Below are 18,130 nucleotides of genomic sequence, written 5' to 3'. Positions count from 1 at the left end.
GACATGGCCCTCAAGGACACGGACCCCTCTTTCCAACCATTGCAGTATGTCATTGGGATGTACAGAGTCTCCTATGTCCACACAGTAACTCACACCGAGGGAGCAGGATCGACAACCTGGGACACAGGTATTGTGTCTGACATCCTGGTTTGGGTGACAGCTGACTCCCATGGCTGAGAACCAGGTCTGACCTCACCACCCTCACTTTGGTTCTACTACCTCCCTGCTTCTGGGCACAGCCACTCATACCCTAGGGTGTGCTGCCTTCTTCCCCTAGGAAGAGGTATTTTAGTTGCAATTAACCTTCCGTCCAGTCTCCCTCCTCTTGGGTGGCCCATCAGACTCTACTGATTAGGGAGAATTAAGGGGGAGTCATTTCTGGTCTCTGAGAACATGGAGTAGCCAGAGTCTACCCAGAATTCCACAGTCCCCTGGCCTGCCACTGAGACCCTTGCCCTGTGCCATGCCGGGTCAGTGAATCTGCAGCCACCTTTCCTGTGGCAGGACTCAGACTTCTTAGTATCCTCCCATCCCCTGGACTCAATGGTGAATGGTATAGAGGGTCGGTTTGGTGGTCCTTCCAGCTCCTGGTCCTTCCTCTATCCCACTACAGACTCCTGGGGAGTCCTGAGAGAAATAAACTCAGCTCATCCTAGTCACAAAACCCATATCACACCCGGGAAATACATCACGTTAGCTAATTGCAAAGCGTTTATTTTTGTTAATTTTACTTATGTGCATATGTGCATGCCTGTGAGTGGACGCCATGTGTGTGCAGTGCCTGTGGGGCTGGAGACAGTGTGGAGTCTCCTGGAGCCGGAGTTACTGGCGGCTGTGAGGCACCTGTGTCCAGCACTGCCTTAGAGATTCCTGTTTTGGTCTTGCTTTGTAACCCCGGCTGACTCAGAGCTCACAATCCTCCTTCCTCTGCTCCAGAGTGGTGATGTTGCAGGCAGATCTTGATCTGTAGCCCGGACTAGCTCAGAGCTCATAATCCTCCTTTCTACGCCCTCAGAGAGATGGTGTTGCAGGCATGTCCCATCACACCTGGCTTCTATGTTAGCTTTTTAAAATATTAAGGATTTTGGTGGGGGCTGGGGATTTAACTCAGTGGTAGAGTGCTTGCCTAGCAATCGGTCCTCAGCTCTGGGGAAAAAAAATTAGTGGTACATTTTTTTTTAATTTTTATTTGGTTATTTTGGATGCATGGGTGCTTTTCTGCGTGTGTGTATGGATACCACACATATGCAGTACCCATGTATGCACACATGTGCAGCACCCTCAGAAAAGGGTGCTTGATCTCCTGGAGCTGGAGTTACAGATTATGGTGAGCCACGATGTAGGTCCTGAGGATGGAACTTGGCTGCTCTGCAAGAGCAGCCAGGGCTCTAAGCTGCTGAGCCATCAGCCAAACTCCTGTTTTATTTTAAAAACGGTGGTGTGTGTGTGTGTGTGTGTGTGTGTGTGTGTTCTCACAGACTCAAGTTCCACACTACAACTGTAGAGGTCTGGTCTGAAGATAGCTTGTGGGAGTAGGTTCTCCTTTTCCATCACACAGGTTTCAGGGCACAAACTCAGGTTGTCAGATTGGGTGGCAAGTGCCTTCACCCGCTGAGCTATCTCACTGGCTCCTTAATCTCTCTCTTCTCTATCTCTGTCTCTGTCTGTCTCTCTGTCTCTCTCTATGTCTCTCTCTCTCTGTCTCTCTCTGTGTGTGTGTGTGTGTGTACACGCATGTGTGCCACACTGAGTTGTGGAGGTCAAATGACAGCCTCTTATTGGGAAATTGTAGGCAGAAGCTTTACCACTGAGCCCCGCCCCCAGCCCCTCACTGGGGGATTCTAGGCAGGGGCTCTACCACTGAGCCACACCCCCAGCCCCTCACTGGGGGATTCTAGGCAGGGGCTCTACCACTGAGCCCCGCCCCCAGCCCCTCACTGGGGGATTCTAGGCAGGGGCTCTACCACTGAGCCACACCCCCAGCCCCTCACTGGGGGATTCTGGGCACCAGCTCTTCTGTCGATCCATGTCTGCCATCAACACTTCCTCATCACTTAGTAGCTCGGGGTAGCTGCTGTGGACAGGATGCTGTCATTCCATGACACACTGGGAGTCATCTGCAGTTACTGATATCATCCAGAGCATTCACAAGCTCTGTGCACCCACTGTGCCATTATCTGTTAGCGGCTCGACCGTGTAGAGGTTGGTGTCCACAGGACATCTGGAACAGACCATCCACAAAGCTGGATGGAACTGGTTGGTCTCTGTAAGCGGGTACTCAGATCCAAGCTCCCTGAAAGCAAGCAGCTTTGCCGTGTCTTGGGGCAAGTATCAGACTGGCCCTTGAGTTTGCTGGCTTCAGTGCTGGCTTTCTATCTGCCATGTCAATTACGACTACAGCTACCCTGGGTATGAGCAGGCACTGGAACTGGCTACCCACACAGAAACTCAACCTCTTTTTAAGGTTTTTATGCTGTGTTTTTGAGAACATCTTTTGGTATTTACTTCACAGGGAGAGCTCATACCGTGCCATGGTATGTATGTGGAAGTTAGGGAACAGCTTATGAAAGTCGACTTTCTCCTTCCATTATGTGGGTCCTGAGTATTGAACTTGTTTTCTTTAGGCTTGGTGGTGGTGGCTTTAACCCGCTGAGTTATCTCAACAGCTCTGGTTTTTTATTCTGTGTTCTTTGTAGGAATTCATTGTGTGTGTAGGTGTGTGTATGTGTGCATGCGTGTTTCTGTGTGTGCATGCGTACGTGTGTGTGTGTGTGTGTGTGTGTGTGTGTGTGTGTGTGTGTGTAGGTCAGAAGGCAACTTGGAAGAATCTGTCCCTTCCTCCCTCTAGGTGATTCTTGGGGGTCAAACTCAAGTTATCAGTTTTGGCTGCAAGTACCTTACTCACTGAACTATTTTCCTAATTCCCATAACCACTTTTAAAGTCCTGTGCCTAGTATAGGATGCCAAGTACAAGCATGACGACCTCAATAATAGTACCCATTTTGAGCCACAGAATTTGGGGGCAGCTTGTTACACAGCAACAGCTAACAGGTACACATGGTATTTCAGAGCAGGAGTCAGGAGAAAGATGGCCAGTGACTGTTAGCATTTGTGGTTCTTCAGTTTCAAATTACCAAAGACTTAAAATCTCAGAAGACAAATGAGAATTTTGATTTGCACTTTTAAGACTTTATCATTAAAAAAAGGAAAGGTAGAAGAATGTCAGAGAAGGGAGGTGAGAGAGGCAGAGAGCAGGAAGATGAAGGATTCTCCCAAACATTGGATCCAGCTGACCCTCCTTCCTTGCCCATCCTTGCCCAACCCCAGTCTCTTCTCTGTCCTGGATTGGGGCCCCAGCCACCATCTTCTTCAGACCTTGGCCCAGTTCTCAGCTCAGGTCCTGGGCAAAGGGGAGGGCAGAAGAAGGGTGCAGGACCTTGAGGCTTTGTCTTTGCCCTTGAGAAACCCTCAAGTGGGCTCTGGGTCCTCAAGCCTCTGGGGGCCCCAGGGAGGTAGGCGTTGAATGGGGTGGGAGCTTTGGAGGTGAAGTCCTGAAGCCCAGGGACCAGCAGGGACCAATTAGGTGCAAGGCTGGTGGTCATAGTCAGAGGCTGGGGCCTGTGGGAAGGAAGGTAGAAGTCAGAAGGTACTGCATTGGTCCCTACAATGGATGAGTGAATAGATGGGTTAGACAGATGTTGAGTCAGCAGATAGATGAATGGATGGAATGATGGATGGGTGGATGGACAAGTGGGTGAATGGTCAGATAACGGATGAGTGGGTGCAGGACTGTCTGGCTGTGTAGACAGGTAAGATGGGTGAGTGATGGATGAGTGGGTGGGTGGATGGATGGATGGATGGATGGATGGATGGAGAGGTGGGTGAATGGATGAATGATCAATGAGTGGATAGATGGATGAATGAGTAGACAGGTGAATGGGTGGATGGATGGGTAAATGTGTAGAAATGTTGATGGGTGGGTAGATAAAGGGATGGATAAAGTGTCTTTCCACCACACTTGGAAAATCCTTATTTCAGGAACCCATATTAGCATTGCTCTAGTTGGGTTCACTGCTGGAGTTTAATGAAGTTTGAGCCTGCGGATCTCTAGACTTCAAACACTCACCCTCCTTTTGACCCCAACCTCTATAGGTAATGCCATTCTCCTTCTAAGTTCAGATTCATCCCCATTGATCCTGGAAAGCAAGAGAAGGTCAGTGAGCCTTCCTACCCACAGATACCCTAGTACCCCCTCACCCCTTCTGTTACCCAGGGTCCTTCACCAGGATCAAATGAGTCAAGTGTTTTAGGAAGGTTCTGAGACAAGCTGTGGTGGCACATGCCTTTAATACCTATACTTGGGAGACAGAGGCAGGCAGATACCTATAGTTCTAGGACAGCCTGGTCTACAGAGTGAGTTCTAGGACAGCCAGGGCTACACAGAGACACCCTGTCTTTAAAAAGAAGGAGGAGGAGTTTGAGGAGGAGTTTCAGGTGGAGTATGAGGAGGAGGAAGAGGAAGGAAATCTGGCTTTTTAAGGAAAAATGGTCTCTAATTTGGCTGAGCCTGGAAGAACTAGAGCAAGCCAGTGGTATCATCCTCTGCTGCCTGTGTGGAGGTCAGTCATGACTCATTTGTGAACTGAGACTAGAAGGTATGTGGTTAGGGGTGGAGCTTGGTATAGGAAATGCCTCAGCAGAGACAGGGAACTTACCTGGCGTCCTGACTGTCACATGTGGTTGAGTCTCTGTGTAGCCTGCCATGGACTGGCCCTCAGGGTTGAAAGATGCACCCTGCCCTAGGAAAGGGGATGGGGTGTATGGTGAGCCCCAGGAGGCCTACAAGGGTGTCAGTGTGCAGGCAGAATGTCAGAACACCTGTGGAGGGAGCTAAGACTGAGGCTTAGGTCTGGAAGCACCCCAGAATGGGTTGGGATACAGGCAGAGGCCCAGAAGTCCCTTAGGGAGAGTTGGAGTAAGATAGACTCCCTAGGAATCACAAGAATAGGGTTGGAGCCAGATGAGACGACACACACCTTTAACCCCAGCACTTGAGAGGCAGAGGCAGACAAGGGAAGCCTGGTCTACAGAGGGAGTTCCAGGTTAGCTAGCGCTACATCATGAGACTCAGTGTTAAGAATAAAATTAAAATTTGTCAATACTTAATTTAGAAAAGATGATATTTGGGGTGTAAACAGAGCCCTGGGGGCCCATGGAAGGGAGTTCAGGTAGGGCCACAGAAGCTTCAAGAAGGGATCAGGGGCACAAGATGAGCCTCAGGAAGCCTCAAAAGATGTGGTGTAGACTCAGTCACAGGAGGCCTGGTCCTACCTGAGACTGGAGGAACTTTCTGTCCCTTTTGTACCTGTACGATTAGACTGGTCAATCATGGGCTGCACTATCCGTCTCCGGGCATTAATAAACCTGGGAAGTGATGGGGAAAATAAAAAAAAGACAGCGTGAGGAAGTATTCAAGGGGTCAGAGAACCGCAAGAAGGAGGAGGGTCGGCAGAAGGAATCCAGATCTGGGCTGCCAAGACCAAGGAGTGGGAGATGTTTCAGCACCGTGGACAGCACCCACCCCAGTCACTCACCAGTTGTTCACCTGCAGAATGGTGAGCCCGGTGTCCTGGGCCAGCTGTTTCTTTTGCTCTTCTGAGGGGTACGGGTGCTGCAGCCACCAACAAGAGTCATTCTGCCTGCCCCGCTGGTGACTGCTCCCTAAGGTCTAGCCTGGTATAACTGGTCCCTAAGGCAGGAGGAAGGTGGGAGAGCCACTCTCCCTCCCTGACCAAAGAGGCCGAGACCAACAAAGCCTTAGGCAACTTACTTCCCACCCCCGCCTCTCACAGCAACCAGAGGCAAATCAGGCAAGAGGGGACTCACACGAAGGGGCAAGCCACACCCACCTCGTTCTACTCAATCCTTTTACACTTACTTCTACTTCCACTCTATACTGCTCAGCTGTACCTCCCACCCTTAGGTTTCTTCCTGTAGCAATGACTGGCCTCAAACTTGCTATTTAGCTGAGGGCAGCACTGCCTCCCACGTGCTGGGGTTACAGGTGTGCCCCACAAACCACACCCTGTTTATGCAGCACTGGGTGGAATCCAAGACGTCCTTACCCTAGGACAGCAATGCACCAAACGTAACTACACATCAAGCCTCCTCTTTGAGATAATATTTATATTCTCATTCCCCTCCCCGCCATGTGTGCACGCGTGCACTTGCACAAGCCGCAGTGGAGGTCAGAGGACAACTTGTGGAAGTCAGTCCTCTCCTTCCACCAAATGGGTACAAGGACCAAACTTAGGCTTTGCAGTAAACAATCTTGACCTGCAGAGCCATCTCAGTAGCCCTGGTCTTGCATGCGCATGCATGCGTGCGTGTGTGCATCTCTCTCTCTCTCTCTCTCTCTCTCTCTCTCTCTGTGTGTGTGTGTGTGTGCCTGTGTGTGTGAGTGTGTGCAATAGAGAGGCTTCCCATGTAGCCCAGGTTGTCTTCAAACTGAGAATCCTCCTGCCTCAGCCTCCTGAGTCCTGGGATCACAAACATGGGCTGTCATTTCCAGCTCTAAGTTTCCATTTTTCTCTGTCCTTTTTCCTCTGTTCTTAGTTTATCCCCATCTCTACCTTCCTCCTACAAGGCCCTCCTCAACTCTGCTTTTAGCCTCTCCATGTCTTCTTATTAGTCTCCCTCCACAAGGCACTGTGGTACAAGCGTTAAGGCTAGATTGCCTGCACTTGAACCTGTGTCTGACTGGGTGACCGGAGGTAAATCCTTAGCCTCTCTGGGCCTTGTTTTCATAATGCATTTAGTAATAGAACACCCTCTACATGGTATCCTGGGATGGGTGGTGGTGGATGATTGATGGGTAGGTGAGTAGATGGATGGAGCAGGGGCTGCTGGGAGGACCCATATCTGGGTAGCTCTTGGTTGGAGCTTGGCCTCTGGGACAGTGACCTCCCTCTCTCCGTGTCCATTTCCACCCAGTCTGAAGACTCTCACCGAGAGATGCTGGAACAACCAGGCCCTCATGATGTTGGTGGCCACTTTGGGGAAGATCCCCCTCTTCTTGTTCCGTCTGCGCTCCAGGTCCAGGTCCTCATCCTCTCCTGCGGAGCTGGGAGAGGCCACGCTGGTGTCCAGCCCATCTCCTGGGGAAGGACACATGCCCCATTGGACTGCAAGACACCAGACTGCGGCTGTGTCCCTGGGAGTCCCATCGGAAGACTAGCCTTAACCCCCAGAGCAACGCCCATGTTTCCTCTGTCCCTCCTAAGTTTCTCACCTTGGTCACTTGAGTTGTCCCCGCTCTGGGAGGCCAGGCCTCCGCTGGATGGACCTGGGGTCCCCAAATGTACAGACCCACTGTCCTCATGGTCTCTGATCCATGTAGTATTCTAGGAAACAAGAATGGGACATCAGGGGGGAAGCTTAGGGAACCCAAGCTCTGTAGGTGAAACCTGTTTCTGCTCTTCTGGCTGTGTGATCTTAGGTGAGTGACTTTGCCTCTCTGTGCCATTTTCAGCTGGTAAGTGGAAGGCAATGGCAGCTCCCCCTTGGTGTGAGAGAATGCAATGAGCTCACCTATGTGCAGGAGTATAGTGATTGGTGATTGGTAGGTAAGGGAGATCTAGTAGTCTATAGGACACCCTTGTCTGACACCCTCAGGACCAGAGATAACCTCAGACTTCACACCTCCCTCTGAAAGCCAGGGTTGGTGGTGATCAATAATCCCAGCATTCAGAAGGCTGAGGTAGCATTGCCATGAGTTCCAAGGAACTCTGGATCACAGGGTAGGACCGATCTTTGAAAGCAATGAACTACACAAAAAAGCAAACAAAACCTTTCTCGTTTTAAGCTGGGATACTGGGGCAATGGGTTTCCTTTCACCCCCAGCAGGAGCCTGGGCTCATCTCAGCACCAAACCCATTAACGTGCCCTGGCAAACCACATGAATATTAACTAAGTGGGAAAAATACAGGCTATAAATAGCCTCTCATTAGTTCAGGTTGGATTTTTTTCCCCAATGAATTTACACCGAACTTATGGAAAAAAATTGTCTCCATATGTGTTGTCTTTTATTCAGTACTGGGAACAGAACCTAAGGTATCCTTCATGCTAGGCAGGGGCTCGACCAGGGAACCATGCCCCCAGCCCTCACTGGGGGATCCTAGGCAGGGGCTCTACCACTGAGTCACATCTTCAGTTTTCAGAATTTCATATAAGGGGGTTCAGATGCTATTTTTGTTTGTAGGCTTTTTTTTTTCTGGGATGTGGGTCAGTCTGTAGCCCAGTCTGGTTTGAAAACATACTGTGTAATTCAAGATGGCCTCAAGCTCACAGTGACCCTCCTGCCTTTGCCTTCAGAATTCTGAAATTCCAGGCCTACCTATACTACCATGCCAGACTGTTCCCTGAGACTTTTATGTATTGTATAACTGAATATGACCTTTCTGAGTGTGAGTACTGCTCCCCTAGACTGCCCAGATGGTAGCATTGTCCACAGAGAGGGTATGTGTGACTCTATGGGGACGTGTGTGTGTGTGTGTGTGTTGTGTGTGTGTGTGTCCTCCAGGTAACTGTCCTTTGAGGATAGCAGAGAGTGTGTGAAGTCTGAACAGGGACCTTCCTGGGAATGATACCCAATCTTTTCATGTAAAGTTCTCCTGAGACTCTGATGAGTTTGGAGACAAAGGGTGTGTGCGTGCGTGCGTGCATGCGTGCATGCGTGTGTGTGTGTGTCTGTGCCAGAGTCATATCTGGTGCCTTGCTCAAATTTTCTCCACCATATGTACTGAGGCAGGGTTTCTCGCTAAATCCAGAGTTCACTAATACAGATAGTTTAGCTAGCTGACTTGTCCCATGTACCCGTCGCTGCCTTGTAAGTGCTGGGATTAGAGTTAGGCTATCAGACTCACCCAGCATCTACATGGCTGCTCTGGATCCAAATTCCAGTTCCTAGGCTGGCACAGTGAGTACTTTTCTCACTAAACTATCTCTCCAACCCCAACCGAGGGTTTGTGAGGCTCTCCTGTGTGATAGTGTGTGGATGTACCTCAGGAGTCTTGCAGTGTACCTGTCTCTGACTCTGGGCTGTGTCATTGCTGGATCTGTTGACAGCATCTAGGTGTGGCCCTCAGATGGCCTTTTCCAACTGAGGTGACTTGGGATCAACACAGCTGCTATGCATGTAACTGTTGCCCATTGTTCTGAGCTGATTCCAGTTTATTTATCTTTATTTATAAATTTATATAGATGAATATGAGGCTGCTGGGAAACAAGGGCTTTTGGGTCAGTCTCTGTACAAGTGTGACCATATCTGAGTTTGTTCAGCAGTATCTAGAGCTCTCTGATTCCATCAGAGAGAGCTGTGAGGTAATGTGTATATGCTATGATTATACTTGGCAGTATAACCAGTGCAGTGCAGGAGTGACTGTATGGTCTGTGCTATTATCTTGTGATCTTGGTTTGTTTGAGGATGTGCAATGGCTCTATGGTCTGTGCTATTGTCTCATGACTGTGGTTTGCTTCAGGACTTTGGGTGGCTGTAGGGTCTATGCTACTGTCTCATGGTTGTGGCTTGTTTGAGGTTGTGCAACAGCTCTATAGTCTGTGCTATTGTCTCATGACTGTGGGTTATTTCGGGACCTTGGGTGGCTGTAGGGTCTATGCTACTGTCTTATGGTTGAGGTTTGTTTCAGGAGGTGGTACTCATTATGGTCTGTTGAGTAGGACTATTTATACCTGACTTAAGCTGGTTGTTTGTGTATATGTGTCTAATCCAGCTGTATCTGTGGGTTGTTGTGACAGAGGAATGTAAGTGTAAGGTCCACTTCATGGTTGACATTTCTGAGGTGTTCAGATGTGAAACATAGCTTCCTGCTGTGTTCATGCCTAGCTGTCATTGCCAGGAAGTGCCTAGAGGCCTGTTGATGCCCACCTGGTCTGGGAGGCTGGGGCAGGAGGCTGCGTAGTCCTCAAGGTCCTCCCTGCAACCACCATCCCGATCCTCGATCACCAGGTCTATGGGCATCTTCCCCTTGAGGCAGGTGATGTAGCGGTGACAGAAGTTGTCGCACAGGTCGTGGACCTGGGAGGGCAGTGGGGTACTGGGGGGGCCACCCGGGGGAGCCAGGGCTGGGGTGGACAGGGTGAGGGAGTATTCTGCTTCCACTCCAATGGGGAGTAGGGAGAGAGGAGTTAGAGGGAGGGGGTGGGGCAGGTGCAAGTGAGACACCCTCACCTTCTCCAGCTCCAGCAGGTGGAACCGGAGTACCTGGATGGCCTGGACCATCTGCAAACAGAGAGGGGGAAGAAAGGAGAGCAGCTAGGTGTGGAGGTGCACACATGGAATCCCAGCCACTTGGAGGGGGCTAAGGCAGGAGGATTGCCCACAAGGACCAGTCTAGGCTACATAATGGGTTCCTGGACAATAGGGTGAGACACTGTTGTTGTTGTTGTTGTTATTGCTATTGTTGTTATAATAATAATAATAATAATAATAATAATAATAATAATAATAAAAGATAGAGAAATATCCTTGAGACGTACAGCAAAAAAATTATAGGGACAGAACAGAGAAACCAACTGGGCCAAAGGAGAAACAGAGTCAGGCTTAGTAAGTCAGCATTAGGAAGAATTTGATGGATGGCTGAGGTAGAAAGAGAAGCGACAGGGAAAGAGTCCATCACAAGGGGGAGCTGAGAGGTGCTAAGGCAGGGCACAGCCTGGCCTCTGCTTTTGTTCCCACCTCCACCTTGTGAACTACATTTCCCAGAGAGCTTTGCCAAAGGATGAGGTCCAAAGGAAGTGCTGGTGTGCACAGAAAGGGTATTTCTCACTAGTTTTCTTTCTCCCTTTCGCCCCTGCACTATTTAGGGCAGTGACGTCACTTGCCTTGGCTACCTGGTTCATGACGTTAGAATGGCAGAACTGGGATTCAGTCTCTGACCACCTGGAGTTCTCAAATGCTCAACACTCTTGTGGTTTGTAAATGTGGGCCAGTGGTTTCCTGTCTTCACCCCTCAGCCGACCCCAGGAACAAAGGGGAAGGGGAAGGACAAGGGCTGGCTGCGGAGGGAATACGGGGAGGGCCTGGGCCTCACCAGGTTGTCCAGCTCCGGGTTGGAAGAGAACAGCGGCCTCTCGGAGCGGATCTGGGAGGGAGAAGAGAGGCCAGGCAAGGTGGTCCCGCCTCCCGCCCGCCCTGCCTGCTGCCTCCCTTAGTACTTCGTTCTGGGGCTGCCCACCTGCTTAGCAAAGGCAGCAATATCCTCATTGAAGGAGTCAGAGGAGCAGACGTCACCACCTGGGGGTGAACCCAGCCCAGCCGAGGCCCCATCACGGGGCGAGCATGTAGCCAGCTCACACTTCTCAAAGACCAGGGCCAAGAGTGGGAAGAGGGGGTGTCTGTGGGGACAGGAAAGTGGGTATTCATCCATGAGGGGAAATATGGAGTGCTCAGAGACAGACACAAGGAGAGAAACAGACCCTGAGAGACAAAAAGAACACTCTGGGGAACCCTTGCCTGTCCCTAGACTCACTCACCCATAGATGTCATCCTTCTCTCTCTTCAAGCTATCGCTGTCCAAGCCTGGACCTTGGGGTTGGGGCGGCCGGTGTGGGCCATAGGGCCCAGGAGCTCGAGGTACTGAAGGTGCTGCCTCTGGAAAACTGGCCAGGGCTGCCGTGTGCTCGGTAATGCCGGGGTAGTGGCGCGGCTCCTCATACTACAAGAGAAGGGACAAGGCGCAGGGAGATTAGCGTCCTCAGGGCTCAGCCTCCTTACCCAAGGTTACACAACATGTACTCCAGTCTCCAAGGATCCTGGCCTTCACAGTATCACACACGATCGTCCAAGCAGATATGAGATTAATGCTCAGAAGACTGGCTCAGGTCAGGGGACATCTAGGAAGGAGTTGGGTGGCTTAATAACCCAACTTTTTTTTGGGTTTTGGGGAGTGAGCCAGGGAAGAAGAACAGCGAGGGGAGGGCAAGGTCTGACAGGAGGCACAACCCGGAAAATCAAAAAATTTCACCTGCCTATGCACAGCTTTTTTCTGCTTATTTTACAAATGTATGTTTTATTTGTATAGTATTGGGTTCCAGGGCCTGATGCATCCTATGCAGGGGTCTACCACTGAGCCACGCCCCCAGCCCCTCACTGGGGGATTCTAGGCAGGGGCTCTACCACTGAGCCACGCCCCCAGTCCCTCACTGGGGGAGTCTAGGCAGGGGCTCTACCACTGAGCCACGCCCCCAGTCCCTCACTGGGGGATTCTAGGCAGGGGCTCTACCACTGAGCCACGCCCCCAGCCCCTCACTGGGGGATTCTAGGCAGGGGCTCTACCACTAACCCACACTCCCAGCTCCTCCTTGGGGGATTCTAGGCAGATGCTCTCCCAGCTTTGTTTGGTTTTGAGATAGAATCTTACTGTGCAACCCATGGTGGCCTGGAACTCAGAGCAATCCTCCTGCTTTGACCCCTGGAGTGCTGAGATTACACTACACACCTTATCAACTTATCACATCCAACATGTAAATCCACCATACCCATATCCACACACAGTTGGGCACACCGCTGACATACTCAGGCATGTGATACACATGCACATATATGCTATAGGGTATGGTCTCCAGAGCATGCAGGCTTAGAACACCATACCCCCAACTGCAAGCGACAACTTACAACCCTACACACACGCACACACACACAGAGAGAGAGAGAGACAGAGACAGAGACAGAGAGACACAGAGAGAGAGAGAGCACGCACTTAACATCAAGTAGGAACTGAATGAATGAGGAAATCAAATACATTTTGCACAGTTCAACAACAGTCAATAAATACATTTGGGGGAGGGTAACCCCATTCAACTATGCAAACAGCCCCAACCAGAAACAAGAGTATAGGAGTCAGATTTCTGGGTCCTCCTGTTATAGAATCTCCATGGGGCAGCAGGACCTTTGATCTCCAGGTAGAAGACTGTCCTTAGCAGTGGGGAGACTGGGGCTCCAAGAGGTAAAGGGCTCACTGGTATGAGGCAGAGGGTCCTGTGTGCTCTGGCCAACCTGGGAGCATTGGGCCACCTGTGTGGCTGTCACTCCTCTTTTGCTTCCGCAGGCTAACTTCTCTGAGCATCCTGAAGTGAATTCACCTGCTCCCTGCTGCTCATCATGAACCCAGAAGATGGGATCTTTACTTCCTGCCAGGTCCATCTCCAACCCTCCCTTACTCTCAGGGCTCCCATCTCTCCTCTGCTCTCCCTTGTCTGGCAGCCTGGTGAGATGTCCCACCCCTAACCCCAGGGTGGGTCTCAGACAACAGAAGCCTGGGGAAAGGCAGACAGGAAGAGGGTAGGGATGGGGAAGACCCAAGAGACAGAGGGAGTAGGGGAGCGGGGGAGTGAGGGGGAGAGAGAGCAATAGAGGGAGGGGCAGCAGGGACTCTAAGGGGCAAAAAGGCACATTCAGAGGTAGAAAGGGGCTCGGGGCGGGACAGCGCAGCCACCTACCCTCCGGGCCATGAGCCGGCGCCGCGCGTCCTGGGCTCGGGAGGTCACGGCCTGGGGCTCATCGCGGCCGGAGGTCCCCGAGGTCCCCGCCGGGTGCCGGGGTCTCCGAGTGGCCAAGACCCGCGGATCGCGGCCGAGGGTGGCGGCGGCTCCTGGGCTCACACGGGCCCGGCCTGTGTCACATCCGGAAGTTCACGCGGAGACGCTTAACCCGCTGTCTGCCGGAGCGGGGCCTCCTCCCGAGCGTCCCCTCTCCTGTCTTGTCCCTCCCCTCTCCTCTGAGTCCCCTCCTCCCTCTCCTTCCCTGCCTCCCCTTCTTCCCCCAGTGCTGTCCCCTCCCTTCTCCTCTCCTCCTCTTGGTCTCCAGGTCTGCCTCCACCCACTTTGGCCTTTGTATGTCAGATTCGCGGGGTCTTGTGTCTGGAGCTTCCCGCGGTCCCCACCCTCTCTCTTGGTCCTCTCTGCTTCTCCTTGCTCTCTCCCTGCCTGGCCACCAGGGGTCTGCAATAGCCTTTTGCCCCTCCTTCTCTCTTGTCAATCTACTGTCTCTGTCCTGTCTAACTATGAGACAGGATTAGAGCAAACCAGGCTCAGGAAAGAATCAAACTTATATTTTAGTTTGTCTTCTTGCTCTGGTTCCGTCCCTTGGGGGACAAGGGTGCTGTCGGCCCGAGGCTCCAGTGTGTGTCTGAGGGCCCAGAAGTGGCAAAGTATTGGGTTGCCTGAGTATCCCTTAGGGATGTGTGCACCTCTGTCCTCCTGAGCCCTTTTTTAAGGAAGGCCCTTAACCTGAATGGACTCTCCTCAGCTGCTCCCAGGGGAGCAGCTTGGGACCTCCAAGCCTTGCAGGGTAAATCATGGGTCTAGCCACTGAGGGCTGCAGACAAGATGCCAGCCAAGCCCCAAGCCAAGCTTTGGAGTGGAATTCCACTGGCAAAAAAGTAATTGTGCCAGGGGTGTGTGGCACTCAGGGAGGCTGAGGCAGGAGGATTATGAGTTGGATGCAAGCCTGCTTATATGGTAAGATTCTGTTTCCAAAAACCAGATATATGGGTTGGGGGAGGAAGAGGAAGAAAGGGAAACTGAGAAAGAGACAAAGAAGGGAATAGAATCCCAGAGAGAGAGAGAGAGGGGAGAGAGAGAGAGAGAGAGAGAGAGAGAGAGAGAGAGAGAGAGAGAAGAGGAGGGAAGGGGGTGGGAGAGGGAGACCAGCGAGCAGAGGCAGCTCACTTGTTCACTGTTGGTGGTGTGAGCCCTGCTGGGCTAGCTGGAGGTACATTTTATGACTCCCATAAACAGTGCCTGCACTCCATCTTCTCTGCTGGAAATAAAACAAAAGCCAGGGCAGAGGTGACAGGTGGGGAGGGCCTGAAGCATGATATTCTGCACGGGAGGCTATGGAGGGAAGACAGCAGGGACAGGACCCTGGTTCTTCTCAGCTCCTGAAGGGTCTCCTCTTATTGTCCCTGAGTCTGCCCCTCTCTCTTGACTCTGTTCTGTTACCTGGGGACACCCTCAGATCCTGATGAATGGAGTCCAGACTTTCTTCCAACATGCCTTTCACTCTCTGCATCAAGTTAGGGCTGCAGATTTCAGAGAACCTTGCCTGAGTGTGGACTTATCACACGGAATGGGGTCCCCCCTCAGGTCCCTCCAGTTTGGCCCACTGAGGAGCTGGAGGGGGGTTGGAGTTGGCCACACATACCTGCCCCCAATATAGGGACTGTGAGGTAGAAAATTAATTTAAATAACTTTCAATTAAACGAGTAAAGAATCCCTGTCTGCTCTCCCCTCCCTGAATACCTGCAATGGAGATTTATGGAGGGGGACCCAGCAGTCTGGGGCCACAGCCTTGATCTGTGCCTTGGGGGAGTCAGCTTTGTCCTCATGGGACCAGATTTTTGGGCAGGGGGATGACAGAGTCTCATGTGACCCAGGCTAACAAACTCTCTATGTGGTAAAGGATGACCTTGATGCATGATCCTCCTGCCTCAGCCTCCCACGTGCTAGGATGACCAGCATCCATTGCTGTGCCTGACTGAGAGGTTGAATCTGAACCAGGGGGCCACCTCACTCAGTCTATGGTGAAAGGAGGGAAAGGGGTGGACAGAGAAGAGCACGGTGGTGTGTGTGTCTGTGCCCATGTGCATGTGTGTGCATGCGTGTGTCTGTGTGCGTGTGTGTCTGTGTGTGTGTGTGTGTGTGTGTGAGAAATAAGAGGGTGTGTGTGCCCGCAGAGAGCTGGCTGCTGTTACTCTGAGTAAGAACACTTTAACGGCTCCCAGCAAGAAGCTGGGGCTAGGGTTTGTGGGCATAAATCTTTTTAATTAATGAAAGGGACTTGGGGGTGTGGGAGATGGAGAGTGTCTGTGAGAAATTGATGGGAGAGGTGGTGGCTGCAGGAGGGAGGCTGGCAGAGCTCACACGCCCCAGTCTTTCTCCTCTCTCTCTCTCTCTCTCTCTCTCTCTCTCTCTCTTTCTCTCTCTCTCTCTCATACACACACACACACACACACACACACACACACTGTGTGTGTGCACAATCTTTGGCCTGTTTTCCCCTGAGCTCTGGCCAACTTGATATGGCTGCTTCCCATGATGCTGGGACCCTTTCTCTGGGACAGGAGTGGGTGTGGCAGCCAGAGCTTATTGGCTGGTGTCCCCTCTGGGAGGGTGGTGTTTGGGCCACTTGGCATGCATCTGGATGGAGCTGGGGAACTGTGCTGGGCTCTGCTTGGGATTGCTCCTGTGTGACCCCCCTTAACCCAGGGGAGGGCTCCAGACTATATCCAGCACCAGCCCTCACTGAGAGCATGGGGCTTCCCAAGTCTTCCCAGCTCAGCCTCCGGGCAGGATTCTCCCACCTGGCCTCAAACCATGGGGACTGAGACTATGTAGTGACCATACCTGCAAGGTTCTCAAGGGATCCCAGCTGCCCTCTTTGTCTCTTATCTCCCTCTTTCTCCCTCCTTTTTCTCTCTCTCCAACTGTCAGTCTGTCTCTGTCTATCTCTGTCTCTGTCAGTCTGTCTCTGTCTCTGTCTCTGTCTCTCTCTCTCTCTCTCTGTGTGTGCGCGCGCGCGCGTGAGCGTCTCCCTCTGTTGCTCTATCTCTCAGACCTGCCACCTGCCTCTCTGAATCTCTCTACACACCAGGTTCTCCCTGCCTAGCCTGGTTGCAGCAGAAGGAACCATTTGTCTAAGGAGCCCTCCTCACTGCAGGCCTGGCCATCCATCACAGCAGTGGTGATTGGGGCAGCTCCTTTGTCACCTGCAGCCTGCTCCCCTCCCCTCCCGCCCCACCAAGCAATCATTCCATTAGCTATGGCTGTGCAGTCCCAGGGAGCACTGCCTGACCCCGGAGAGGGGGGGCAGGAGGCTGCCACTGTCTGCCCCAGGCACTCACCACCCACCCCCATCCTTTTCTCCCCAACTATTTCTCCCTGGCCCTTTCTGTCCCTTCTCAGTCTCCTCCCTCTGCCAGATGTGACCTCTCTCCCTTGGTCTCATGGCTGAGTGTCTCCTCCCTTCTCTTCCCCCCTCCTCGTCCCTCTCCCCCTCTCTCCTCCTCTGCTGACTTTCCTTTCTCTTCCTCACTCTTCCTCCTCCTCCTCTTTCCTCTTTCTCTGTGCCCCATGACCCCACCTCCCGGCCCTGTCTTCCCATCTCACCCTCTCTTCTCTTTCTGAGTCTCCTCAGTCTGCCTCCAGAGGTCCGTCCTCTTCCGACTCCCCTTTCATTTCTGTCTGTTAGCCTTCATTTTTCCTCCCCTTTCCCAGAGGGCATAGAGGGAAGAGGGAAGAGAGCAGGGAAGGAGATGAGAGGGAGATGGGGCCAGGGCAGTGCATTCAGCACCTTGGGGGATGATCTGAGGAGAGAAGCACCCGAAGCTGGGAACAACCCTTCTCCTGTTCCCTCTCCCTTCCCAGAAGTCCTCCCTAGAGTCTGATCTCAATCCTCATGAGATCAGGGAAGCTCCTTGGAGAGACTGGAAGCTGTGGGCTGGGGGTTGGCCATGAGTGTGTCCAACCCTCTGAGGGTGGTGACTCATCTTTCCAATAATCATACTAATACTAGAAGGATGGGGAAGTTCTTTTGGCTCCAAGGCAGCCATGACAGAGGCCCTTCATGAACCCCGTGGACTTCAGGGCAACTATCAGGAAGCATCACCCCATAACTGCCCCCAGGTAGGTGTCATGTAACACTTCAATGTCCCCGTCCTCCACTGAGGGACTGGGAAACCTGCACACTCCCCAAGGCGGGTCCAGCTCATCCACATGAACTTTCGCACTTCCTTTCCCTTCTTTAATGTTTCTTCCAGGTCCCGTCTGTCTCCATCCTTGCCTCAGCCTGGCTTGTGGGGAGGACACAGAAGAGACAGGAGAAAAGACACCCGTCCTGCAACCGCTCATTGTAGATACTTACTCAGCAAGGTCTGGGTACCCAGACGGTGGCTAAACGCCAGCCTCCACGATGTTGGGAAAGATACTCTTAGAGTGAGGTGTATGTTGAAGCCGGCTGACCAGTCAAAAAAGATTGGCAGTATAGGCTGCATCCAAGAAGTTGAAGGACTGGGGTTGGGGATTTAGCTCAGTGGTAGATTACTTGCCTAGC

General features: G+C 52.1%; 1 protein-coding gene across 16 annotated transcripts; it reads right to left on the bottom strand.

The window, feature by feature from the left end:
* Positions 1-3,167: 3,167 nt before the first annotated feature.
* Meis3 (Meis homeobox 3) lies at positions 3,168-17,439 on the bottom strand. 16 transcript variants are annotated; one of them, XM_063266349.1, is made up of 14 exons: positions 13,902-14,043; positions 13,519-13,691; positions 11,554-11,735; positions 11,256-11,415; positions 11,112-11,162; positions 10,250-10,300; positions 9,947-10,045; positions 7,292-7,403; positions 7,009-7,157; positions 5,595-5,671; positions 5,366-5,424; positions 4,716-4,799; positions 4,127-4,196; positions 3,168-3,618 (listed from the first exon to the last, which is right to left on the bottom strand). In XM_063266349.1, exons 2-13 carry the CDS (start codon positions 13,528-13,530, stop codon positions 4,147-4,149), a joined length of 1,086 nt encoding a protein of 361 aa, XP_063122419.1. In that variant the 5' UTR covers positions 13,531-13,691; positions 13,902-14,043; the 3' UTR covers positions 3,168-3,618; positions 4,127-4,146. The 16 variants fall into 16 exon arrangements, with proteins under 16 accessions (XP_063122419.1, NP_001101942.1, XP_063122416.1 ...); NM_001108472.2 differs by having other exon boundaries at positions 9,947-10,096; positions 13,902-13,991; XM_063266346.1 differs by lacking the exon at positions 13,902-14,043 and adding an exon at positions 17,188-17,206 and having other exon boundaries at positions 9,947-10,300.
* Between the last annotated feature and the right edge of the window lie 691 nt (positions 17,440-18,130).

The sequence above is a fragment of the Rattus norvegicus genome, chromosome 1 (assembly GCF_036323735.1).
Source record: "Rattus norvegicus strain BN/NHsdMcwi chromosome 1, GRCr8, whole genome shotgun sequence".
Taxonomy (NCBI): Eukaryota; Metazoa; Chordata; class Mammalia; order Rodentia; family Muridae; genus Rattus; species Rattus norvegicus.
The sequence above is the reverse complement of the archived record's forward strand: the minus strand, read 5'-3'. Positions and strand labels throughout refer to the sequence as shown.